This window comes from Colossoma macropomum, unplaced genomic scaffold (assembly GCF_904425465.1).
Source record: "Colossoma macropomum unplaced genomic scaffold, Colossoma_macropomum, whole genome shotgun sequence".
NCBI classification, from domain to species: domain Eukaryota; kingdom Metazoa; phylum Chordata; class Actinopteri; order Characiformes; family Serrasalmidae; genus Colossoma; species Colossoma macropomum.
The window spans coordinates 15582759-15608824 of record NW_023494785.1 but is presented as its reverse complement, the minus strand read 5'-3'; the positions used below and the strand labels follow the sequence as shown (position 1 = coordinate 15608824).

The 26066-nt window shown below is 40.8% G+C and overlaps 2 protein-coding genes across 2 annotated transcripts; one reads left to right on the top strand and one right to left on the bottom strand.

Annotated features, from left to right (window-relative positions):
- Window positions 1–3093: 3093 nt before the first annotated feature.
- On the top strand, window positions 3094–19698 carry bcan (brevican). The gene is made up of 15 exons (XM_036578253.1): window positions 3094–3226; window positions 8717–8799; window positions 9216–9608; window positions 9892–10066; window positions 10280–10407; window positions 10537–10830; window positions 10980–11653; window positions 11701–12136; window positions 12296–13324; window positions 13986–14093; window positions 14386–14544; window positions 15293–15375; window positions 16926–17070; window positions 17310–17492; window positions 17654–19698. The coding sequence occupies exons 1-15, from the start codon at window positions 3222–3224 to the stop codon at window positions 17773–17775; spliced, it is 4017 nt and encodes a 1338-aa protein (XP_036434146.1). The 5' UTR covers window positions 3094–3221; the 3' UTR covers window positions 17776–19698.
- An 815-nt stretch (window positions 19699–20513) lies between these two features.
- Window positions 20514–25387, bottom strand: hapln2 (hyaluronan and proteoglycan link protein 2). The gene is made up of 6 exons (XM_036578889.1): window positions 25242–25387; window positions 24523–24623; window positions 23475–23834; window positions 22396–22512; window positions 22014–22196; window positions 20514–20845 (listed from the first exon to the last, which is right to left on the bottom strand). Exons 2-6 carry the CDS (start codon window positions 24599–24601, stop codon window positions 20568–20570), a joined length of 1017 nt encoding a protein of 338 aa, XP_036434782.1. The 5' UTR covers window positions 24602–24623; window positions 25242–25387; the 3' UTR covers window positions 20514–20567.
- Between the last annotated feature and the right edge of the window lie 679 nt (window positions 25388–26066).

The following is a 26066-nucleotide window of genomic DNA, read 5'->3' as shown; positions in this document are numbered from 1 at the left end:
CAAGCTGTTGAGGGGCAGAGGGGCTAAACCAACATCAGCACCAATAACTCACTGGTCTGCTGCTGTTGATGTCTTTGCTGCAAGGGATGAGAATTGTGGGATACAAACCTGGTACAAACCTGGAGAGCTACACCAAGGCGTCTTTGTCTCCACCATCTGTCTCTCACTAAGAGACAAGCTGCTGAACAAGAGCTGCAGGAAATATAGGTTGTGCAACTGTCAGAAAGCCCCTGGGCTTTTCTTCCTCTCGCTAAGAAGAAAGACATAGCTGACGATTCTGTGTTGACTACCAGCATCTCAACAGTTAGACCAAGAAAGATGAGTACCCTCTGCCAAGGATCAATGATGCCCTTGATCACATCACAGGATCAGGCTGGTTCAGCACCTTGGATTTTTGCTGAAGCTAAGCTCAAAACTACTTTCACTTTGGGGGGCGGGGTTTATGCCATTCTTACTCTGCAGTGCTACCTTTGAGAGGCTCATGTAGAGAGTAATATACCCTGGAGCAACTGTGTGGTCTACCTGGATGATTTCTTGGTGCATGTCCCATGCACTCCAGAACCTGAGAGACGATGACAGCTATACAGAGAGCTAGCCTTTAGCTGCACCCCAAGAAGTGCTGCCTGATGCAACAGGAAGTTTGTTTCCTGGTGCATGTTGTTGGACCAGATGGAGTAGCCACAGACCCAGCCTGGAGCACTGCTGAGGTAAAGACCTTCCTGGGTCTAGCTCAGACTGCTAGGTAGCATTTACCACAATATGAGAAGCCCTAGTAACTGCTCCTGGCCTGGCATATCCTGATCCCCAGCATCCATTCATCATTGACACTGATGTCAGCCATGAGGGAATTGGAGCAGTCCTGTCTCAAGTTGGCCCTGAAGGTGAGCTGGTAGTGACCTACTATTATAAGGTCTTTAGCTCATCCTGAGCACAGCATGCCATGAGCTTCTCACAGCCCCTGTGAGGAGGAGAGCTGTTGATACTATGCACAGCTGGAACAGACGGACAGAACTGTTGCTATTGTGTCTGCCCTCCAGGAAGCACTGGAGGAGCCCCTCCTGGCTCTAGACATGGAGGAGATGAAGGGAGAGCAGCAGGTAGACTCCACACCTAAGGTAGTCTGCTGTTGGTTGGAGTGTGGCAATCGCCCCCACTGTGAAGCAGTGTTCTCCCTCAGTCCTGAGGAGAAAGTGTTCTACTCCCAGTGGGATTGCATGCTATACCAGTAGTGGAAAATCTTGTCACAGACATGTTCTGCTATCAGAGGAGCTCCCTAGCAATCAGGAGCATAACTTTGAGGTACTGCTGTTTTGAGAAGTCTGCCAACTGCTTGGGGTAAGGAAGACCCAGACCACATCTCTTCATCCTCAGACCAACTTTTGAAAGAGCGGTTAACCACACCCTGGCTGTCCAGTTGGCTATACTGACTGCTGAGCATCAAAGAGACTGCAACCAGCACCTCCAATTAGTAATGTGGGCCTACAGTTGAGCCATCCAGGAGACCATGAGCTGCACCTTAGTGGCTTTGATGTTTGGGCAGGAGCTCTTCACCCCTGAGAACCTAGTGCTTGGGCAGCTGCTGAAGCCAGAAATCCCTGGCGCCCCCAGAATGAAGTACTTCACCAAGCTGTATGAAAGGCTTTTAGTGGCCCCCAGTTTTGCCTGTTAGCACCAGGAAAAGGCCAGGATACAGCAGAAAAGAGCTTCTGACAGCTTTTGTCATGGTAGGCCTTTCAAGAAGAATGGGTTTGGGTGTGTGCCCCTCATTTTAAATGTGGGCTCTGTCACAAGTTAACCAGCCAATGGGAAGGACATTACAGGTTGCTAGAGCGGCTCTCTGACGTGTTGAACAGGATCTAGCTGAAGTCTCGGAACCGGGTGGTGGTTCTACACCATGATAGATTGGCTCCCTACCGGATAGTCATCCCACTGTACGAGAATCAGGATGGAGCATCCACTTTCCCACCACTTGGCTCAGTGCACTCACTGGAAACTACTTGGTAAGGACACTTGACTGTCTTGCAGCCCCTGCTGACATCACCGCAGGCCTCCAGCCTGGCAACAGGACTATGTGGTGGACTACAGGGAGGTCGAGGATGACTTTCGGTACGTGCAGTGTAGTGGTGGGGGCATGGCCTCTGCACCTAATTTGCATACCAATCATAAAGCCTTGAGAGAGTTCTGTTTGTTAAGTGGTTATTTCTTTGTATCACTTTGCTTTGTGTTAATCAGTAGTAATGCTGTTGGAGGACAGTTGAGTTGTTTTGGTGCGCTTACCATAATTGCATTTACTAGCGAGCAAGATTAGTATGTCTCTGTGGGCGCTAGAAAGGGGTTCTCCCTGCGCTGTAGACTAGAGTAGACTGCCTGTAAACTAGACTGTCTGCTCTCAAGACTAGTCTAAGTGCATGTGCCGACTGTTCAGTCAAAGAGCTTCTTTTCCATCGTGAGCTTGCCTACGTCTTCACATTACAATATAAAAACAGGGCTTTCTTCAGTTACAGAGCAAACACAAAGGGGCTTCCTGTTCTGTTTTCCAGTATTGGACTAAGAATTAAATGTGGAGCCTCTTATTCATGTGGCGCCCTTGCTACGGGCAATAAGCTCAACCACACATTCACCAAATCACGGCACTGTGCTTGCAGGTTTAGATGACAAGAGTTCAAGAACGTTTTCAACGCCACAGATTTCGGGGGACCCGTCATTAATGCTTTAACAGTGTCCGGAGATGAGCTTCGAGCGATGGAGGATCCTCACGTGCTGCCCGCATCAGCAACACTGGCAACTCAGAAGATGCTCTTTCTTACTGTTACCATTTCCACATTAATCATCTTTCAGCGGTTGCATGAGCTCACCTGCCAGCCTCTGGGAATCAATCTCTCTGAACAGTTCCTACTTTTGGAAATACTGAAACATTTCCATCTGCACGACCAGCAGTCCTGTCCCACTAAATCATCTCTTGGGGCAAATAAGAAAGTGCACCCTGTCTGTTGGCAAGAGGTGGCTGTTCACAAAGTCTCTCTCTCTCTCTCTCTCTCTCTCTCTCTCTGCTACCCTGCTTCTTCACTCTCGCGCTCTGCCTCCCTCTTTCTTTCCTCTTTGCCTGCGGACAGGCCACAGGTTTGTCCTCTTTCGTGATTGCTCTGAAGGAAACTACACTTCTGGTGTAAGAACAGAAAAAGCAGGCTGCCTGAAGATCATTTTAAAACAGATTTTTGGGGATGCGGTATGTATCATTTCTTTTATTTATTAAAAATGTTTAGTTGACAGTCAGTATGGGTTTTAATGCTTATTTGGTGTTTAGTCTTTTTGGACAGATGCCAGTTTTCAATGTAAGTGGGCCACCCATAAAGCCTAACTACTGGTTAATTATTTTGCTGTTTTTAATGTAAGTTTTTTCTACAGTGCAATACTCTTATCAACCTCACTGTACATTATTCATCTTGCATTAGCTCTGACTACACTTATTATATATTGTTTGTGGCTTTATTTTCTTGTAAGTGGTGGTGTGTTAGTACACTTTTTTGTATAATTAAATGAGACAATGTGGAGCAGTGTGTAGTTGGTACAATTCTGTAATTACAGTAAAATTACTATGTGAAGTTTTGAAGTTCTCAAGCATCCATTAACCACTCACGTCTCTGTCTTTCCTCTGTGGCTCTTAATGTTTGTCTTTTCACTTGATTTCAGGAGTCATTTGGGTTATGATGGTGTGTAGATGGTGTGCTATGATGATGTGTAGGCTGTTTGAAGTCCTGTCAGGTTTGCTGAGTGTTAAAGGCACAGAGCATTTAGAGGGCAGACACCTGTTTTTGACATTTTACTGTAAAACGGTTTCCTTATGTTGACTGTCCAGCTCTCTAAAGCTGTTGAAAATGGTACAATCACATGAATCTGTACCAGCTATGGACATCATTTGTCATCATGACAGTTATCTTCTATATTGTTCATAATACCAGTTAGTCAAAGCAAATTAACATATTTTTGAACAACTGGAAGATTATTGAACCTGCCTGTCTCAGAAGAATGATCTTACTGACACTCACTTGTGATTACCATATAGGTATATTAATTTTACTCCCTTTTGGAAACATTTGAAATGTAACTCTATGAAATGATGGAATAGCTTCTGTGATGATATACGTGATTATTCAGTTTTTTGTCTATGCTGTATCCAGTATTTAAACTCTGGCATAAGCTGCTGTTTAGAATGCTGCACTATACAGCTACGATACACATTCTCAGCTCAGCTCTCAGAATACCGAAGAGTTTTGCTCAGCCTGATAGTCTACTCCACCTGAATGTAAAGGCCTTGCACTTTTTGCTGGATATACTGCAGATTTCAGTAGGGGGTGAAATCAGCAGTTATGCACCTGGGGTATGACTCTTTTGTAGACTGAAAAAAGAAGGCAACACAGCCAAAACTCTTGAAATATTCAGAGAAAGACTTGTATATATGTGCATTTTGTGCCTGTCTGCTCACTTGCTTGTGAGGATGATTTATGACTACCTGTTTATGTTAGGCAAGGACTGCAGCTCAATCATTCCTACTGAGCTAAACAAAGCTGAACATTTTTGTAATCTCACGGTAGATTGTAGTTTGGTTATGTAGTATTTCCAAGTGATAATAAAGCAAGTTTACAGGCATTGATTTTTGATGACTATTTATTTATTTGTATGTCTAGGCCCTTTTTAAATTAAATTAATTCCAGCTCCATGGACTATAATTACTTCCTTACCCTTGTGTTTAAATATCCCCCTCCTTCAAAAAGCCCTGCAAGCAAAATAGCTCATCTGTTGTTTTACTGAAACTAGGCAGTATTCCTAGTTGTATACTGTTTTTTAATCTGTTTATGCATTTAAAAATGTATACATCTTGTACATATTTGCTGAAAAATGCTAGACAGCTAGGCCATCCCATACAAGACATGTCTGACCCATCCTGGGGGAAGAGCGCATACGACAAGTCTTTTAATCTAAATGCACTCAACGTATTACTGAGTAATTACTGTGAATGGCTTATTAACCACTATAAAACTAATATGGTGTGAGGAACTTGTGTGGGCCTATATATAAGCCATTTGAGTTTAAATGGTCAATAATGTCCATCTTGCATGTATGTCAAATGAGTTTTTTGTTGTGTGCATGATTACACTAGAGCTGCAAGTTTTCTGTGCTGCAGAGAGGGATACAAAATGCCAGATCCACCACAGTCTGTATGCCTATTGCCTCAACCCTGCACTCAAACCTGAGGGGCGAGAGGGGATTACTGTATTACTCAATCAACTTTCTCTCTCACAGTCTCGTTCTCCATCTTTCCCACAATCTCATTCTTCATCTCTCCATGAGTTCTGGTCAGTTCGTTCTTCTAAATGGGGTGTTGGTTGCTCCTGGCAATGGGTCGAATCAGACAGAGTCATGCAAGGTTAGAAGGGGTGGGCAGGGCTTCGTGAGCAGTGAGTGGAGGATGGTCATGGCCGGGCTGATGGCAAGAATGGATGAAAAGCAGTAGACAAAGCTGCATTCCACAGTGATAATGGCATGTGGGAAAATCATGTGCTGCAGTTTATAATACCTCATTCTAAACTGCCCAATGAAAGAAAATGAACTAGCCATAATATTCCACAAGGCACATAAATCTCATTTTATAAATAAATGAGGCCAGCGAGGAGTGGAGAGATTGTCACGTGGGCAAAGTGCAGGCACGGAGTGCACAGGATCTGGTGTGATGAGCAGCGCACCACTCCCTTGTCCTCCCTCTTCTTTCTTTCTGCAGCTCCTTCCTGTTTCTCATTCTCTTCATCCTAACAGGACCCTGCTCTGGCGTCCCTCAAGAAGGCCCAGCCTCCCTCCTAGCCTATGCCATTTCCCAAAGTCATTCTGTATTCCGGACAGCAGGCCTTGGCCACGATGCCTGCTTAAGCACTCCTGAGGTTGCTGGGCTGCGTCTTCCCCGCTCGCCCTCCAAGCAAGCAGCCTAGCTTTTTTTCCCTTTGGATTATGGAAATGTGGTCATGGCTGTAGGCCATGCGCTGAGAGCCACTGGGGGAAGAGCGGCTTTCAGGAAGCAGAAACGTAGATCAAAGCTGACTGCTGACCAAAAACTCTCATTAACAATTAACAACAGCCAGACCATCTTATAAATGCTAGACAGACAGAGAGGGAGAGAGAGACAGAGGAGGCGGTGAATTCCTGGGGAGAGAAATTGAGATAAATGGCAGAGAGAGCTGGCAGCTTGATTGCAAGTTTAGGTGTTCCCTGCTGAGTCTCTCCCACCATTTAGGTTTCCTCCATTTTCTCGAAGGTTTTCTGGAAACTGCCACTGAAAATTACGAGTGCCTCTCTAATTTCCTCCCAAGTCCAAGCCGGGCATTAAGTCCAAGATTCACCCTGGTTAGGACGCCCATAACACACCCAGTGATTTTCTGCTCAGCACTGCACTTTCTCTCTTTTCACATAGTTAATGCCAGTTTCCATCACTCCCAGACATCCAGTCCCTCTCTCTCCCTCTCTTCCTCTCCCCCACTCCCCTGACCTCATTTGTCCATGTCTTTGTGAAGAGCACAGTGATGTCAGGAGCTCCTGCTCTTGTGTGCCTGAGGCTTTCATGTCCATAGAGTGGATTTCTTTGGGCTTTGTAGTTCCTGTCTTGTACTTACAGTAAACCGCTTCTCTCAGATCCCTGGATGCGAATTCTTTATGGGTCATGTCTGTGGCAAAGTCCTGTTCTGTAATTGAGAGCATACAAGTCAGGGTAAAATCAAGGATTTGTGGTTTAAAAAAAAAAGCTTCTACCAAAGCTACATGCCATCAAAGAATATTGCTGCTTTTTGTCTTTTAAGTTAGATTTTCAACCATTTTTAAATATTTAAAATAGGATAGGTGGAGTGCAGATGTTTGACAGTCGAATGATTTGCAGATCAGGAACATTTTCAAAAAGAAACATGTCAGTAAGGCCAAATGCTTAAATGTTCTTCCTGGTTCAAGTACACAGACTATTAAACCATTAAAGACGAAAGGCCTACTATGTTAAAGTGAGAAAAAAAGTTTGGTATTCAGTGCACTATCCTGACACAAACCCCACACCAGCACTGTAGTCAATCAATTATTTAGCCCATCTTACACCCCAAAGATCCCTCTCTCTTTCCTATATGAAAACTCAAGTCGTTCAATTGAACTTTAATGAAGTGTCCATGGGCACTATTAGACTATAATGTCTCAGACTAGTGGTTTGTATTTTCTAAAGTCTTTAATTTCAGACTCTAGTTGCTTTTGAAAGAAAAAAAAGGCATAGAAAGAGAGGAGGATGACAGATTAGACTTCTGTAATTATACTCTAAGACAGTCATACCTAGAGTCAACCTTAATTTAGGTAAATTATGTTATGGTGTAAGCCTAAACTGACTGACCTCACATATGAAAGTAAAAATGCAGACACATTTAATCATCTACCTACTTATGTACATATTTCAAATGCTAAGACAAGACACCCCAGTTAAATGCCTTGTATCATCTACAGAATGTAATAAACGGAACTCATTGCATTCCTTAACGTACTTAAGTGCACAAATAACACATCTAAAAACGTTGCAGACATTTATAATCCACCAAAGTTGCTGAAAATGTGTGTCTATCTTTGTCATGTCTGGCTTTTTAAGTACTTTTAATGTGGCATGATTATACAGTTCATTCACCCTTTTCAAACACCAGTGCAATGGATCTAGCAGGTGGTCCTCTTTATTTATTTCTTCCACTCTTTCTTAGAGACTGACTAAAATGATTAAAATGTTCCCCTTGACTCAGTTTGCTGTGCATTATATCAAAGTACCAATGTAAACATGCATTTGTAAAAGCTCAGCAAAGAACAGAAAATATATAGATATATATATGGAATACAATATGTTTAATAGTTAAGGACAGATTGGTAGTTTGTTGCATCATCAGAATTCTGAGCACACCCCAGAGCTCCCAGAGCCTACTGAGTTTTGGCTCCTGCCAGCTGGAGTACACACAGGGTTGCCAGATCCCCTATTCAGCAATCCTCAACCGCTGAGTCAAAAGTCAAACGCAAATGTGAAACCACAAATAAAATCTGTAGACGCAAATGCATTTAAAGCTAAGCAAAACAAATTAAAAGGATACAACAAAAATTATAACTTTGCAGAATCCACACACATAATGCAGGACCACACCCTATGAGAAGAGGTCTACTTCTTGAGTTCTAAATAGCTTTACATGAGCTAGTTCATGACTTGCCCTCTGTCTTTTTGGTATTCTGCATTCATTCTTCTTCTTTTAATGGCATACCACATCAATGTTAATAATCAGTACTCTTGTTCAGTTGTTTTAAACTTTCCAGTGAAAGTTTATATTGTGTAAGACAACAAGATCACAAATTCTGGCAAGAGTAAAATGACAAAGAAGACATATTTAGCTCCCTCTCTCTCTCTTTCACTGTCTCTTGCTATTTTTCTCTCTCTCTAACACAAATCCTTTCTTACTATATATATGTATGTAAAGGCACTCTCTTGTTTCTTCAGTGAAGGCTCTGTACAACAGATCAACATATTTGCATATTTTGTCTCATTTTTGTCATTTTACACCTTTTGGCAAAATCGTTTCCTGTGTTGTCTTCAACAGTAGCCAATTGACCTTACTCTGCCTGTCAAAATTGTTCACTTTAGCCTTTCTCCATTCTATTCTTGCTCCCTGCTCAGATCAGTGATGTTCTTGTCTCTGCTGCTGTGTGCCATCTGTTCATTTGTCCTGCCGTCCTCTGCTGTCCCCAGACCAACAGCAGGTGAGTCACCTTCACTTACTTACTCTCAGGACATGATTAATGAGACTTGACACACAGGGCATGCAAGGCCTTTCAGTGTTTTACTGCTGTGTGTCCCCAGAGATCGTTCTATACATTTAAGGTTCCTCACAGAAACTGCGTAGATAAGAAGCCCAAGGGCAGAGCTGAGGAGTTTCATTTGTTGGCTGCTTATTTGCTAGTTCTCTTACAGTAATGCGGCCTGACTTGAAATGGCCTCCAGCAAAAATGTCTCAGCAAAAGTGAACACTTCTCACTTTTTTTGCTTTTGTAGGCTATTTTACCACTAATAAAACTTGTTTATGGAGAACTCACAAAAGTCTTGTTCAGCTATAGAATTATCAGATTACCATCCTCATTTCTATTGTATCACACCTCAAGTCATATCTTTTACTCAGATGAAACCAGCCTCTTGCAAGTTACCATCCCTGGCACCCCTCCTGTGTCGGCCATTTTGGGAGGCTCTCTGACTCTGCCATGCCTGATGTCCCTGTCACAGCCTTCACCAACTCTGTCATCAACGGGCCGGCATGCCGTGCTCACTATGCCAAGAGTGAAGTGGAGCATGCTCTCATCTGGACGAGAGACTGAAATCCTGGTGGCCCGAGGGGAGAGAGTGAAGGTCAGCGAGCTTTATAAAGGTCGGGCCTCACTTCCAAACTATGACTCATCTCCGTCTGACCTCACTCTCCAACTGGACGGCCTGAGGCACAGTGATACGGGATTCTACCGCTGTGAGGTCCAGCAGGGCCTGGAGGATGCTCATGACCTGGCTCAGATCAAAGTGAAAGGTAATTATTATACAGCCCCTGTCAGCCAAAAAAAAACCCTAAAAATCATGTTTGTTCCTTGACTAATTGAGCGTTTCAATGTTTCATAATATAGCACAATATAGATGATCAAAAATTACCTGTAATAAAATCTCTTTACATTAATGTGGTGATTGGTAATGCTAAAATTAGAAAGCATTAGTGAGTTGTACTGTATATTCTACAGCTGGTACCATAGCTATTGCTGCTTAGATGAATATTCTTTACAATCTCTAAGCCGTACTTATATACTAAATGTCCTCAGGTGTGGTATTTCACTATCGACATGCCTCCAGCCGCTATGCTTTCTCATTTGATGATGCCAAGGATGCGTGTGAGGACATTGGGGCTCAGATTGCCACTCCAGAACAGCTTCTAGCTGCATACAACAGCGGATATGAGCAGTGTGATGCTGGGTGGTTATCAGATGGCTCTGTCAGGTGAGAGGATTACCACATAATAACTACTTTAGTTCTACAACCTGTTGTTATTAGCTCTTGCTGCTGTTAGTAAATGTATAAGAGGTAAGCATAATTCAAAAGGAATATCTGTTCAATCGTTGTTATTCATTTCTTGAGGAAACATTGTATATTACATGTTGAAATAATTTAAGATTTGGTATCAAATTAATTTTAACAGACACCCTCTTTCAGATACCCTATCCAGATGCCTCGTGAGGGCTGTTTTGGAGACATGGATGGTCTGCCAGGGGTCCGGAACTATGGCATGATGGATCCCGATGAGCTTTTTGATGTGTATTGCTATATAGAGAACATCAATGGTAAATGTACCTCTTTTGTTACTACATTTCTTCACTTTAATAGACAAGCCATAAATACAAGTGTGGTGTATCATGTAATTATTTAGATAATTTTTAAATTCTAATTTAAGACTTTTTTTTTTTTATCAGGCAACGTGTTCCATGGGTTCACCCCGCAACGCTTCACACTGGCTGAGGCTAAAGCCTACTGCAAGCAACAGGGTGCAGTGTTAGCCTCTACTAGTCAACTATATGCTGCATGGAATGATGGTCTTCACCACTGCAGCCCGGGCTGGCTAGCTGATGGCAGCGTACGCTATCCCATTGTAACCCCACGAGAACGATGTGGGGGTTCTGAGCCTGGTGTTAAGACAGTGTATCGCTACAGCAACCAAACAGGCTTTCCAGAGCCTCACACTCGCCATGATGCCTACTGCTTCAGAGGTAACAAATATGATATGGTTTTAATTTTGCTAGGGATGTTTTGTTATAATTCATACTCATTGTTCTCACTCGTGATCATATTTTTTCTTGCAGTTATTTGCTGCATAAAATTCATTATATACTGCCTCAAATTCATTTTTTGTCCACAGGAAAACTCGATTCTCACACAGTTACCCCTGTAGATTACTTGGCTACAGAGCCAGAAGACATTGGCCAGGACATTGTAACTTTAACTGACCCTCAGGAGGAGTTCAGTCTGGGTCACGTGACTCAACACAAAGAAAATGAAGCTCAGGGGGCTGTTGAGGCCTTCCCTATCTCCAGTGAACAGACAACAGTGGAGGCAGATGAGCAAGACCCTACACCATCCCTACTTGAAAAAGTTTATACTACCACTGTCAACAGTAAAATTCTCACCACCCCAGCAACATATGGATGGGAATCTGAGTCAACTCAGAAGAACTCCTGGCAGGAAGTACTCACCGACCCCATTCACATAGAGTCAGTGCCGGAGATACACCTACAGCCCAATCGTAATTACCCTATGCCAGTAGAGGGTTCAGACACAGAGAAGAGCACAGCTATATATGAAGTTAAGAGTCACAATCATAAACATTATCAGCCTATGCCAGACACAAACCTGGAACCAGGAGAGCGAGTGGACTACAAAATCTATCTAGAGAGCAAGCCAGAAACTACAACTGATAAGTTAGAGCTGCCTTCCGACTTTCGGGAGATTGGAGGATCCAAACATTTCCAGGAAATGCCTGAAACCAACCTTGATGATCAGGATGGAAGCCATGAGGATGAATATACAACTACCGCAAAGACCAACCTTGATGACCAGGATGGAAGCCATGAAGATTATATACAACTACAGCAAAGACCAACCTTGATGATCAGGATGGAGGCCATGAGGATGAATATACAAGTACAGCAAAGACCAACCTTGATGATCAGGATGGAAGCCATGTGGATGAACAAACAACTGCAGCACAGACCAACCTTGATGATCAGGATGGAAGCCATGTGGATGAACAAACAACTGCAGCACAGACCAATCTTGATGATCAAGATGGAATCCATGTGGGTGGACAAATAGCTTTAGTAGACACATACGCAGGAAACACCACTGAGCCACCAGGCCTGGATCAAAATCTAGTCTACACAACACAGACCAGCTCTTTTGTAACCCCTGAGGGATCTGAAGATGAAGTGATCACACCACCTACAGAGAACACTTCTCCCCTTGTCATACTGAGTGAAGATGGGAATGGGAATTGCTCATCTGAAACCACCACAGACGGTAAGCAGAGATAAAAGAAATGTGTTTTTTTAAAGTTTGTCATTTTCAGTTTGAGATCAGGGCAAATCTTACAACATATTGTAGATATTATAATGCTATAATAATAACCTTTTGATGAATTTTGTTCAGCTAAAATTGTTTGTTTTTGCCCCCTGACAGGTTTAAAGTCCAGTCATAAGCACCCTGGTGTTACAGGCACTTTAGCTCCTGTAGATGTTGTGGATCAGGAAGCAGGACATACTTCAGCAGAAAACCTAGTATTTTTCAGTTTTGCTTTTAAAGAAAATGATAATGATTCATTAGTGACAGTAACCCCTACACATCAAGGTGAGAAAGAAGTAGAGTCTTTTGACGGTTCTGGGGACCATGATGATGTCCTACTACTGACCCTCTTGACCACACCTGTACCTCACATGTTGGACACATCCAATACTCAGAAAGCTATGGAGATGGAGACCACTTCAGCTGTTCCACAGAGTAGCACTCTATCTGGCTTCAGCGTCATAGAGCAGGAGGTGAAGCAGGTTAAGCAGGAGGGGATTGGAGAAGCACCTGATGTCGTATATAACACAACAGCTTCACTCACAGAGACAACCTCCAGCCAAGATGGCAGCAGCCATGAAGATGACTCATCAGGAGAGGAAGAGTCTTCCGGAGGAAGACCTTCAGTGTCGGAGTACCCAGACCTAAACTACCCTAACACAACACCCATTGTACCCTTTAACTCCACACACCTGCTGATTCTGAACACAACAGATGTTGTTAATGATACAGATGTTGTTGATGTTGATACTGAGACTGAGTCCAGCACAACTCCTTCTACGGTAGAGGTCACGCTGCTTCCGGCTATGACCCCAACCCCAAGTTGGGACACTTTGGCCTCTCCCACCCCACCACAGGAGTCCCGGGCAGATGTGGAGTTCAGCGGTGACACCCCACTCCTCATAGACAATGCTGAGTCCCTAGCTGAGTCTGACTCAACAGCAGCTCCTACTAGTGGAGAACCTGAGGAGGGCCAGAGCCCATCCACAACCATGGCGGATAACAAAGACAGTGAAGATTATGAGCTGACTACCACCGCAGAGTCTAAGGAGAGCAAGGAAGAGTATGAAGTAACAACTAGGACACACACTACTACCTTAACCACCAGAACAACACAGAGAGTGATGGTCAGAACAGGCATCTCAGGTATCAGATTGAAAAAACAACACCATTTAATAAGGCATATTTTTGCTAGAGGATTGTCATTTTCATCGGTTTCTCATATGTAGTCTAGTTATTTCAAGTTACTTCTGAGACATATACCAGGAAATAATCTCACAAAACACAGACCGTGTAAATTTATTGATGCACTTAATGTAAGCAGTACTGATGCTCATTTAATTCAGCATGTCCTACCTTTGTTTCTACCTTAGTCTCCCTGAGCGTTTTATATTTTTATATGTTTTATTTTGGTAAGTTTTGTATCTACTTGTAGAAGGAGAGATGAGATTATTGCTGAATGCGTTATCCTGAACATAAAACTCACTAGTACGTGTAAGTGGAATGACAGCCACCATGATTACTTTAACATGCATTTTTTGCCTAAGTCCTGAGTTTAGTTTTCCAGAGTTGAACAGAGAGCAACAAAATGCTAAAATTCCTCTTTGTGCAACAGTTACATGTCTGAGCTGCCTTAACACAACCATTTTCTCTTGCTATATAATGGCTCCACCTAGAGGGGAAGACCATTACATGCTCAGTTCATCACTGAATATGCATTTTTGGTTAAACTAGTACAGTGTAAACTTTAATGTGTACACATTCCTTACACAAGCAGATGCTCAGCAGTGAAAATTTTGTGTTTTAGATGGCTGTGTTGAGAACCCATGTGCTAATGGAGGCACATGTGTAGACAGTGGTGCTGGTGTCAAATGCCTGTGCCTACCAACCTATGGAGGAGAATTTTGCCAAACAGGTGATCTGAATATAATCCATTTTAGATGTATTGGCAATTCAAATACACTGCTTCTCTGAGCAACCAAATGTGTTGCTCTGAAGTTTTATCATTGATTTTTACTCACCTTTAGATAGATAGAATAAGCTAGACCTGTCCTGGAAAGATCGTTGTGATTAGGCCCAGATTATGCAATTCCCTATGAGATCAAAATATAGAAAGAAGGATAATGAAGTTAATGATGTTTGAGCTTTTGGATTCTGACATTTAGTTTTAATGTGTGCCTCTTTTTTGCATGCCTCTTTTTGTTTAGATTTGGAGCAGTGTGAACCAGGTTGGGAAAAGTTCCAAGGAAACTGTTATAAGCACTTCTCAAAGCGCCAGAGCTGGGAGGTGGCAGAGCAGCACTGTCGAATGTGCGGAGGTCACCTGGTCTCCGTCCTGTCACCTGAGGAACAACATTTCATCAACGGTACATTTGAACTGATCTTAACAGAAGCTGCTGTGTGCACCTGATCTGAAACTGGTTTTGCTTGTTCTTGTTTGATGCTTAAGTTAAGGTTTCAAAGAAGGAGTAGAGGAAGGGTGAGTTTATTTCTTTTGAAAAATGTGTAGTTGTGTTGCAGGTACGTTCTACAAAATTAGAATGCTATTGGGGTTTAAACTTAACAATTTGCATATCATATCACAAAATATCACAGTGAGCTTACAGAGGTCATTCTAAATTATGAATCCTATCTATTTATTTATTTATTTATTTATTTATTACTGCCCTATGTTGAAAGGTATAACACGGACTAACTGGTCCAGACAACTGTCATGGACACACTACCTTCATATTGTAGGAAGTTCTGAGCAATGCAGACTGTTTTAACTTTAATCATTTGTAAAGTGGTACAAAGAATTTGCCCAGGGATTTATCACTAAACAATGGGAAAAAAATCAGTTAGTTAGTTACATGTTATATTTCACTGAGAGTTGCTTGTTTATCATCATACACATCAAAAGCACTAATATGAAGAGTTTTGAATGTAAACAATAATCTTTCATTTTCATTACCCCAAACCATCCATCCTGTCTGCAAGCAACAAATGGTGCTTGACTTTCCCTTGAAAAGCCTTTTGAAGCCTGGTTTGGAGGCAGTATTTTGTCTAGGTCTGTAAGTGTGATGGTAATCAGGCATTGGTGTCTCTGACTTACATCCAGGTTTCTTTCTACAGATAAGTACAGGGAGTACCAGTGGACTGGTCTCAATGACAGGACCATTGAAGGTGATTTCCACTGGTCTGATGGCAACCCACTGGTAAGCTTTGTATAGGCCACACATTACACTCATCTAGAGCTGGTTGTTAATAGCCACTCAGAGCTCCTAAAAACATCAGTGTTCCTAAACTGTTTTCACATATATTCTCTAGTACAGCCTCCAACACCGCAAGAAGTAAAAGGCTGTCAGTTTCTTTTCTAAGCAGTTCCTTCTCAGGGAATATAATGAGGTGTTAAGTTTGTGAGTCTTCGAGCCTAATCATGTTTATGAGTTATGAAAAAAAAAATGTTATTTACATTTTGTTTGTCTTGTAGAGTCAGTGTATCCATCCTGTACCTATGTTAACACCTTTTTTTTGTACATTATCTTTCATTGATTTTTTTTTTTTTTTATTAGCTCTCTGGCCACACTAGAGGTTTTAAGAAATGTCATCAAGTCTGAAAGTTCTACAGCTAGTAAATGTAATCATTCACTGCATCAGCTTTCTTAAAAATTTGTAGCACAATGTATTTACACAACGGACACCACTGAGGTCAGCCTGTGGCGTCCTGTTTCCAAAACATTAAAAACTACAATATACAACAGACATATTTACAGTATACAAACATATACTTCAATTCAAAGAAAGGTGGTAACAGAGATGCTCAGTGGTGTAGTTGCAGGTTGTTTACAAGATATTATCAGTGAGAATAAGACCGTAAATCACTTCTGCCTGTTAAAGATGCACACAAATTATTTGTATGGACAGTTTTGTACTTCCTTCCTACTTGCTGGAGGGTAGCAATACATGTCCGGAGAGAGTATCGTCTTTCATTACAGTGACGGTTCTGTTGTGGCAACAGTGCTTGTAGGGCTGGTCAATCTGGTTAATCTGTAGGTTAAGTACTTTTTCACCTAGCGTGATTAGTACATGCAGTCTCATGTATTCAAGCGTGCACCACAGAAGTGTGAGTTCATGTTTTTGTGACAAACACCTAGTCAAGATCTCTGTTGGCCAATAAGTCACAGTCAAAGGTACCTTGAGAAAATGTAGATATCAGCAGTCCTTAGTAAAGCACTACCACAACACAAACATGAAGCAAAAACTCTTAAAAGGGCCTAAATCCTACACTTGTTTTGTGTTTTATTTTTGCCCAGGTCCACCTATGACATATGTATGATTTTATGTACCTACCAAAATTGGTCATAATTTAGTTTTCTTTTAGTTTTTACTTTTTATCACTTACATTTAAACAGGCTGTTTTTGTTGCTGAGCCATACAGATTGATAGAGTGGCATGCAAAAGTTTGAATACCTCTGTTAAATTACATGTTTTTTTTTTTAGTTTCTACTGGGAGCAAACATAAAAATGGCATTTTTCTATATTTGATGAGCTGTGAAGTGAAGCTATATGATGTCAACATTGACAAAGTGCTGGAAGTTTGCCAAAAGAGTATGAAGTTTAAATGACCCATTTGGCTTGACTTCTATTTCCAGTTCTTTTCCATTGGGTTTCAACCCATCTGTATAATGATATCCATGTAAAAATGCAACAATTAAACCTATAAACCCTAGATAATGCTTTTACTATTTACTTCCCTCTCTTCTAGCTGTATGAGAACTGGTATCGTGGCCAGCCTGATAGTTATTTCCTGTCAGGAGAGGACTGTGTGGTGATGGTATGGCATGATGATGGACGCTGGAGTGATGTGCCCTGTAACTATCATCTGTCCTACACCTGTAAGAAGGGCATTGGTGAGTTTTCCTGCTAGTGGGGGTGTACAGATTGCTTTCTATAAGGGGACTTCAAAAATGTGGGTCAAACGCATAGCTTACTAATCATTAAGATTCGTTTGGCTGAATGGCTGAAAATGCAAAACTTAAAGGGAAACTTTGCTGATAGTAAGTCTTAAGTTCAGTGACATTTACACAGTCATTTGTTTTTCACTTAGATGTGCTCACATTTTAGCACAACGCTGTTTATCTTTTCTCAGCTTTCTGTGGTCAGCCTCCTCTTGTCTTGAATGCTAAGCTGTTTGGTCGGCAACGCCTGCGGTATGAGGCCAACGCTCAGGTGCGTTACTACTGCGAGGAGGGCTTCATTCAGAGACACAACCCCATTATCACATGCCAAAGCAGCGGGCAGTGGGAGGAGCCACAGATTACCTGTACACCAAGTAAGAAATCATTTCATTCTTTTGACCACTAATGTCAGAGTATGTATGGACATGAGAAAATTATAAAATGCAAATGAAAGATCTGTATATATTGTAGACACAAAGGAAAGCACTCCAAGGTCAGTATAGTGTTGACATTGTGTACATTTTGTAATCAACAGAACCAACTATGGCAAATGGAGATCAGGTCACACTGCATACTCCTCAGGACCAGGAACCAGTACACATAGAAGATACAGCCACAGAAAAAGCATCACAGTGGTGGAGCCTTTCGACCAACTAGCACTTCTTCATTTACTCTTCTGCTCATCCCTTTTCATTCAAGAGACTTCCATCAATCATCGTGCTTACCGTAGTGTTTTACATGAAGAGCCATGTTCGCATCACACCTCCAGCCTTCTGCTCCACTCAGCAGCTTCTTTCAAGTGCATTTTCTTCTTACAATGTGACACTGAATTACTTATTTTGTAATTCTACGACCCAAAAACATAACCAGTAAGTAAACACAGAGCAGCACAATTCCCAAACAATGGCAGTAGACATTAAAGCACAAGTGAAAATGACAAAATAATGGAGCAAATACTTTTTAACCTCAGCTGGTCTGAAATAAACTGATGCCACTGTCTTATAACAACTTCATTTCATCCCACTGAGAGTGTCTATTAGTGCCATGATGTCTCAGAAGGCAAATTATGACAGACCAGGGTGTGCCAACGTGAGCCAAGACTGACCAGGTGCGTTCAACCCCATGCTTAAAGCTTCAAGAGCAATTTGCAGTGTTGGATTTCATCTAATGAAAAGTCAAAAAATGCACCACCACATCTTCAAGCTTCATAATCACAGACATGCTTGTTTACTGGCAGCCCATGTTTACCAATTCCCTTTCAAAGGCAACATCATCAGAACCCCTGTATACCAAACCATGCCTTTAGCCATATTTGGCCCGATAAAGTGTGTGGGCCACATGCCTATGTCTTACTGAGGCCAAGGCTGTGGAAAAGGCATTAGTATTGGCAGACCCTGGCTGGCTTGGCTTAAGCACAGCAGTGGAAATTGGGCTAATAGTACTCTTCAGCAGCCACCATTCACACTTTTGCACACAGTAAAGCTTGTGCTCCTCAGCCACGCAGGATACCTTTAAAGACAACCAGTTCGGGCCGTTTTAGACTAAACGTCTAGAATTCTAGAATTAATTTATTAACAGATAACATTGCTTTTCAAATATTGTACCATTGTTCCCTCGTCACACTACCAAAAACCAGCCTGACAGTTGCAGGAGTTCCTTATTAGAGCTTTAAGCCTATAATAAGTCAACAACAATTATTAGCTTCAGTTAGATGGTATAAATGTAGCTGGAATATGAAGTCTGGATTAGTTTGTGCCTGGCTGTGAAACACAAGCTTTTCAAGTAATTTGGTGCTCAGTTTTTCAGGTCTCTGACTTGCTCTGGGGAATGGTCATTTCTTACTGAAATTCCTTACTAACATCCTGAATAATAACTGTTTTTACTGACTGAAATCCAAAATTTGTTTTGTCATTCCGCATTTTAGTAGCATTTTTCCTGGTTCAGCATTCAGATATTTTAGCTTATGCTAATGGCATGTAACTTTTCATTGTTTCACTGTTCCTCATAAATTTACTTGAGTGCTTTTTAAGTCTACTCAAAATCTCACATTATAACACAGTCATAACACAAGATAAAAAAAATGCCTAGCAGCACCAATCTAATTTTAATTAAGATGGATTTCAAAACTAAATAAAATCTTGGATGTATGTTCTTGAATCTAATTGGCTATGAAACATAGGTAAGTGAATGTGTAACACTCAAAAGTTTTAACAAGTCTAAACAGTATCACTTGGTGTATCATTGAGATTTGTGAAGCACTGTACTTATTTTGTAAACCAATCTTTCATGGTAATTTATTATGTGGCTTGATTTTCGCTACTTGGAAATATTTACTCAAAGTTTTGAAGCAATTGCCTGGAGTAAGGAAATGAGCACTACAAAGATTTACATCACAGACACCGTCATAGGTATTTTTATTCATCTTGTAGTATTTTATTACAATGTTGGAAAAAAAATCAAGCCATAAGGTGCCATCTGGTATATGGTGCCATACTGTTACAACATATGCGATGCTGTGTTTGTTCTGGGGTTTCACAAAAAAAGTAATAAATAAATAAAACAGCCCTTTTACTAACAGTAGCAATGATACAATGTTTTTTTTTTTCTTATTTTTACCTGGAAGTAAGTGTACTTTTATTTTTAAGTAAATCCACAGACATATTATGAGCATTTTAAATGACTCATAGTAAATAGTGTTACACATTATGCAAGTGTTAAATCATGTACATAACAAACATCATCCAGATAGAAAACAAAAAGATCTGATAATAATTTACAAGCATAGTTATGCTGAAGAAATATCTGCAACAACCTTTCAGATTATTTAAGAGAGCACATTAATTCAAGTTGTCATTCACTCAGTAGGAAATCCCTCAGTTTGAATAGTAGCACAAATTTGCTTTATGCATTCTTTCAATTTTTTGACAAGCAAAATATGCACAATAAGATGATTTTGATTTTGAAGGAGCAAACTGTTCATTTACAAATTGCAGGAGCAGCCCCTTATCAGAACTGACTGAACAGATCAAATAAACACAACAACAAACTGAGGCAGAACTTTATAAATATTATGACAGATAAATACATCACAATATATAAATATATCATTATAAATGCTGAAATCATTTTAGTGCTAGACATATCTGAAAAATGCAATTGTGTTATTGCTCTATAAAACAGTTAAAAGGTTTTTACGAAATAAAAGACAAAAGGAATCATCTGTATCAGTGCTGAAAATATCAGATTGGTACTTAACTGAAAAACTGCTGGGCTCATTCTCATACAATTCTCCTTGTGTAACTATCCAAAGCATGTCACATCATTCAGTGTTGCTGCAAGCACAGCAGCTAAAGCTGGAAAATCATTAAAATTCCAGCTTTTCAGATCAACATAATCAATAACCTTTAGCACTGTGTTCTGTTCTGATGAGAGCTAATGGTGTAGGTAATTTACCTGTAGCAGTATGCCCCATAAAGACGCAAGCTTTTGCTTGGGAATCCAAAACTGTGGACCCCTGGTTCTGGAATTCCACCACAGTGCTCCCTTGGGGTGTTGATTGGGAAACGTACACTGCCATCCTGTAACCAGCCTCCATCGCATTGGTCCAGCCCCACGAACCTCCAAGAGGAGTAGAGCTGTCCCACACGGGCTAGGTTTGCTTCTTTCTCTCTACATGCACGCACTGCTTCAGAAAAATCCAGTGGCCCAGGGACATAGAATACCACACCTGTATGAGAGGCAAAGATACAGGTGAACTAAGGTGGATCTTAAAATTGTTTAGCACATAATTTTAATAGTAAACACTTTATATGTATCCAAGTCAGAAAGACAAGTTATACATTTTGGAACACCCATATTTGAACACACAGCCCATTTCTTTTCTTATCTGTTAACACTGCTTCAATCAATAAGAAAAGGTATCATTCACTATGAAGAGAAAGACCTAAGTATTTTGGTAAAACAATAGCCACTAGGTTCTAGCTAACTCCACCATGGTTGTTCAATGTCTCTTGTACCCCTTTGATGCCAGTTTAAACTTTAATGTGAAGCTTAGTACATTGTATAGTTCACTGAAGCATAGGCCTGCATTGTATTGTGTAGCTAAGATCCCTGTACAGTCACTTTTGGGATTAAAAAACTTGGCTGATCTCCCATTTCTCTACAAACATATAAGTTATATTACAAAACATTCTAAAGCATCAAATGTTACACAATCATCAAAAATGAATTCTCACTACAAATTCCTCTTTTAAACAAAACACAATAGGGAGTCAACTATATGAAATGAAATTACTTCTTGTGTAGGTTTTAGATATATTTTCAGACAATAAAGTAACAAACAAAAAAAAACAACAATGTTCTCTGTTATTAGTGAGTCAGATGCTTCCATGGGAGCATCAAGATGACATTTGAAGCTGCCAATATTGCATAGACATGGTAGGAGCTCAAATGTCACAGAAACAGTCTCTCTCTCTCTAACAGACTAACTCCTATGTGCTTATACAACAGGGGATTGTGTTTCTCCTCTCCATTACTGAGCCCACCATCCCTCTTGTCTGGACTGTTGCCATGCCCAGTTTCCCAAAATCATCAAAGTGTAAACAATAAGGTGTAAAACTGCTGCAGCTGTTCACCTTGACTGTAGAGAGGCTAAAATCATTGCAGTGCAAAGTACATCAGCGTTTTTTAACTTCACTGGGAGGTTGAGGAACTGCTGTTTTCCCTGCTCTAGCATCTTTGCATTATAGATAATCATCAAGCCTTTCTTTACACCTGAATCATGTGTGTTAGAGTTAATAATAAACTGCAGTATTTTGGGACATTATGCCTTTGATATTATTAAAGGCCTTATCAGTTTCAATACATTGTTATCACTGCCTATTCCATCTGCTGACCTTCAGTGATAGAAGTGAAGCAGAAGGCATCATAATGCTCCTGCATCCGGTCTCGTGGTCCATAGCTGCGAATCCCTGGAGGAAGATCTCCTCTGCAGCCTGGCCGTGGGTCCAGGATTGGATAATGGACTGTGCCATCATTTAGCCATCCAGCATTACACCAGTCCAGACCTTCTGTCCAAGCTAAATATGGAATAATAATGGTAATGTGCTAAGAAAGACCTGATTTACAATAGTGCAATTACAGAAGTACACAGAAAAAAGGACAAAATAGACAACAGGTAGTAGTCTAAGCTTGTGCTTTGAACATGAATATGAAAGGTTAATTGAATGTAAATACAGAATATTAGCAGTTTCATGTTTGCTAAATACTGCTACTCACCCCTGTAGAGCTGTTTGTATGTTGCCAGTGTGCCATCCTGCTCTGCACAGGCTTCTTTGGCTTTAATATAGGTCAGTTTGTACCGACCACTGCTGCTCTGATAAGGAAACACAACTCCTGAAATATAAGCAGTTTTAAATTTTAAATTGCTGTAACAAGCTGTTAAAGATTGCTATTAAACATTTCAAAACTAGTAACTATTACATTTTCAATAAAAAGCACCCTTTGTAGCATATATAACTGCTGTTCCAACACACTTGGCTCTAATATTTAAACATTACCAAGCTCAACCGGGCAGTAAATGTCCATGATCAAGATTTGGCAACCACAGCAACCTGCATGAATACTATCACTACATCCAGCATGGAGCACAACATACTGTACACTTACTCCGCAGTATTGTCCAGGCTTATTTAATTTAAATGAAGCATTAACCATAAAGGCCTTTCATACACAACCTTTTTTACCCAACTTTACTAAGAGTGCCAATAATTATGGAGCTGGCTGTAGCTGTCCCAGTTTTAATATTTGATCAACATATTGTGAACATCTCATATCTTGCCATATGTGAAAACATATGCATGTTAATACATTTAGTTAATTTTTAAAAACAAATTAAGCAAAATAATCACATGTTTAATGATACCTTCTCAAAACTGACCACCTTAAAAGGCTTTCTGCATTGCTCAAATTATGGGACTGAATAGTCTAGGGTTCACACACCTTGGATTTTATGACATGTAGAATGATATTTGGGTTCTTTCATCTGCTGTTTAATGAATACTATGGTTTTGGACACACTAATTGTTCTAAAGAGTTATTCTGGTACCATATCTAGAGAAGAAGTATCAATTATTAGATGCAATTGATGTAGTTCTCAGTGTTTTCAAACTCCTAGAAAGAGTGTTCAGTGTGCTCCAGCATTTAAGAATTATCTTTGTGCTAAGATGCTTTTGGGAAATCTGGCCCTAAACAATGACTGATTGCATTTAGAATTGCATTTGTTAGTAATCTACCCAACACTCTTACATGTGACTCTGGTGCAGGAAAACTATACAGAGCAATATACAATGTTATACCTTCAATCCTGAGAGAAATGTCCACGCTTTCATCTTCGATTCCGTTTATGACCTCGCAGCGATACTGGCCATCGTCCTCCAGCTGTAGGCCGGAGAGAAGGAGAGAGATATCCAGCACATGCGCACGGCGAAGCCTTGCTCTGGGTCCCAGGGGGCCATAATGTTTATCTGCATGGCCGTTTGTGATGAGAACAACGTTTTCCACTCCTCGATGAAGAGGGTCAACCTTTGTCCATTTCACTCTGTAGTGAGAAGGTTTGATCCGCAGTACACACGGCAGGGTGATGTTCTCTCCTCTCCGAGCTGTGACCTCTGCATACACCGGTGGCTCCACGAGATACTGGAGGTCCTTCTCTTTGCCTGAAAAATGTTTTTGAAGAGTGATCATGTAAGCATTTGACATGACTATAAAGACTGTCCTGATATGCCTGAAAGTATACCATAAGTCCAAAAGTTTACAGACACCTGCTTATACAACATTTCTTGTGAATTCAGGAGTATTAATATGCAGTTTTGCTGCAGTAACAGTCTCTACTCTTGTGCTTTACCCTTAGATGTAGGAACATTGCAGTGTCCATTCACAAGAGCATTAGTGAAGTCTGGCACTGATGTTGGATGATTAGTTAGTTCTGGGTCACAAACTAAAATCCACCAACTCATCCCAAAGGTTGGATGGAGCACCATCTCTCCAGTTAACACTGTTTCACCCTCCACAGTCCAGTCCTTTGAAACCCATCTAGCCGACACTTGGCATTGGACATGGTGACATTAGGGTCGTGATCTACACATGAAGATAATACAAGTTGTGTGTGTGTGTGTGTGTGTGTGTACATGTGCAATTAAACACCTGTGCCAGCAATGCATGCATCTTAATGTAGCTGAAATCACTAATCAAATTAATTAACTAAGTAATTGGACAGGGTGTCTGGATACTTTTAGACATAGTGTACATCATGATAGTGCACGTCTAAAAAACACAAAATGTATAGGATTTGGTTAAATTAATCCACAATTGAATACATCATCTCATGCGGGTTCTGGTGATTACCTTTATTGCTGTGGTGAAAAATGGCGGCAGTCCAAGAAAGTAAACTGGCAGTCACCACTATCAAAGTAGCACAGTTCATATTTGAGCGCAGCCCTCCCTGGCTGAAAGAGATTTTTAAAACTCTTCAACTCAAAGGTGAAAACTAGATTTTCAAATTTTACCTAGTGCTGGGCAATATTGATCAAATTCAATTTCACACAAACCAAAGTTTCAGAAAGGAAACTTACTGTGTTTTTTCTGTTTTTCTAACTTTTCTGGGTTTTTAAATATAGTTTATAACTTACAGCTGTTCTTTCAATACGTTCTAAAGCACCTAGCTAATGGCATGCAATTCAGTTAACTGTCAGGTCACCCTGTGTAATTGCACCACATAGAATTTAATACACAGCATATCACCCAGCACTAGTTTTAATTCGTTACATAAAACAAGGATGTCCAGATCCAGCTGTGGAGTACAGGTACACTTTAGTGTTTTCAGCTGTGGAGTACAGGTACACTTTAGTGTTTTCCCTGCTCCAGTACATCTGAGTTACCTTAAAAAAGGACTTGGTTATTCAAGTTAGCTGTATCAAGCAGGGAGAACACTAAGGAATTATGTCGGGTTATGGACTAGACCTGGAAAATCCTTGTCCTGAGATAGTCCTTTTGATGTTACACTCAGTAAAGCAAACAAAAACAGTATAGTAAGAATTGCAGCTATCCAGAAACTGGTGTCAAACCTGTTAAGCACTCCTTCGTAGGTCCTTTTTCCTTCAGAATGGTAAATTAAGAAGATAAGAAGATCTCATAAAACATGGCAGAAGTCTGTTGATACACTCCAACTTCAAGTCAGTCTCTACCCATCACAGCCATCATTTAGGTTGGTTCTCTCTCTTTCTCTCTCTCTCTCTCAGTAGGCTGGTCTAGCCGCCCTATGTCTGTGGTTCTGGACAGAGTAAACAGTTTTTTCCTCCCCTCTGTTCCAGCTGTTAATGAGATTCTCACAGACTCTCATTGTTCCTCTCTTCTCAGTTTCAACTCAATATGTGCACCACAATGCAGGTTAATGGACGCCAGCCAGTTATTGGCAGAGAAAAAGGTTTATTAGTCTTGTTGCATCTATTGTTAAAAACACTTATTTATAACTGTAGTGCAGTGTCCACTTTCACAACTACACTCTTAAAATTAAAGGTCACAAAGGGTTCTTTGGAGAGATGACACAGAGATAAACACTTTTGTTTTCCTGAACAAAATAACTGTGAATGTTTTGAAAAGACCCATTTTGTAAATGAGAATGAGAGTGCCAAGACCCTTTTTAAAGTTTAAAGAACCTCCACATAATGTATTGGTTTTATATTAGTTAAAGGTTAAATCTGGAACTATATGCTGTTTTTGTTTGTGTGTTGTTCAGCCACTGCGCTCCTTAAAAGATGAACATGAAGCCAACTGGTTTAAGTTCTCATTCTCTTGGAGCAGATTCTCATTAGGCAATTAATAGAAACGTACATTGCAGACTACAAGAGTCATTGTTCGGCAATGAAAGCAGCTCCAGATGTGGAATGCAG

Bases quoted from the DNA above. Each gene is read 5' to 3' on its own strand.
- bcan (XM_036578253.1), top strand. The intron at 8,800-9,215 runs GTGAGTCACCTT...TCTTTTACTCAG, and splicing joins TGTCCCCAGACCAACAGCAG to ATGAAACCAGCCTCTTGCAA. The intron at 14,545-15,292 runs GTACATTTGAAC...TTCTTTCTACAG, and splicing joins GGAACAACATTTCATCAACG to ATAAGTACAGGGAGTACCAG.
- hapln2 (XM_036578889.1), bottom strand. From the start codon at position 24,601: ATGAACTGTGCTACTTTGATAGTGGTGACTGCCAGTTTACTTTCTTGG. The intron at 22,197-22,395 runs GTGAGTAGCAGT...TTCCATATTTAG, and splicing joins ATACAAACAGCTCTACAGGG to CTTGGACAGAAGGTCTGGAC. The intron at 20,846-22,013 runs GTCAGCAGATGG...CCTCTCATACAG, and splicing joins CTTCACTTCTATCACTGAAG to GTGTGGTATTCTATGTCCCT.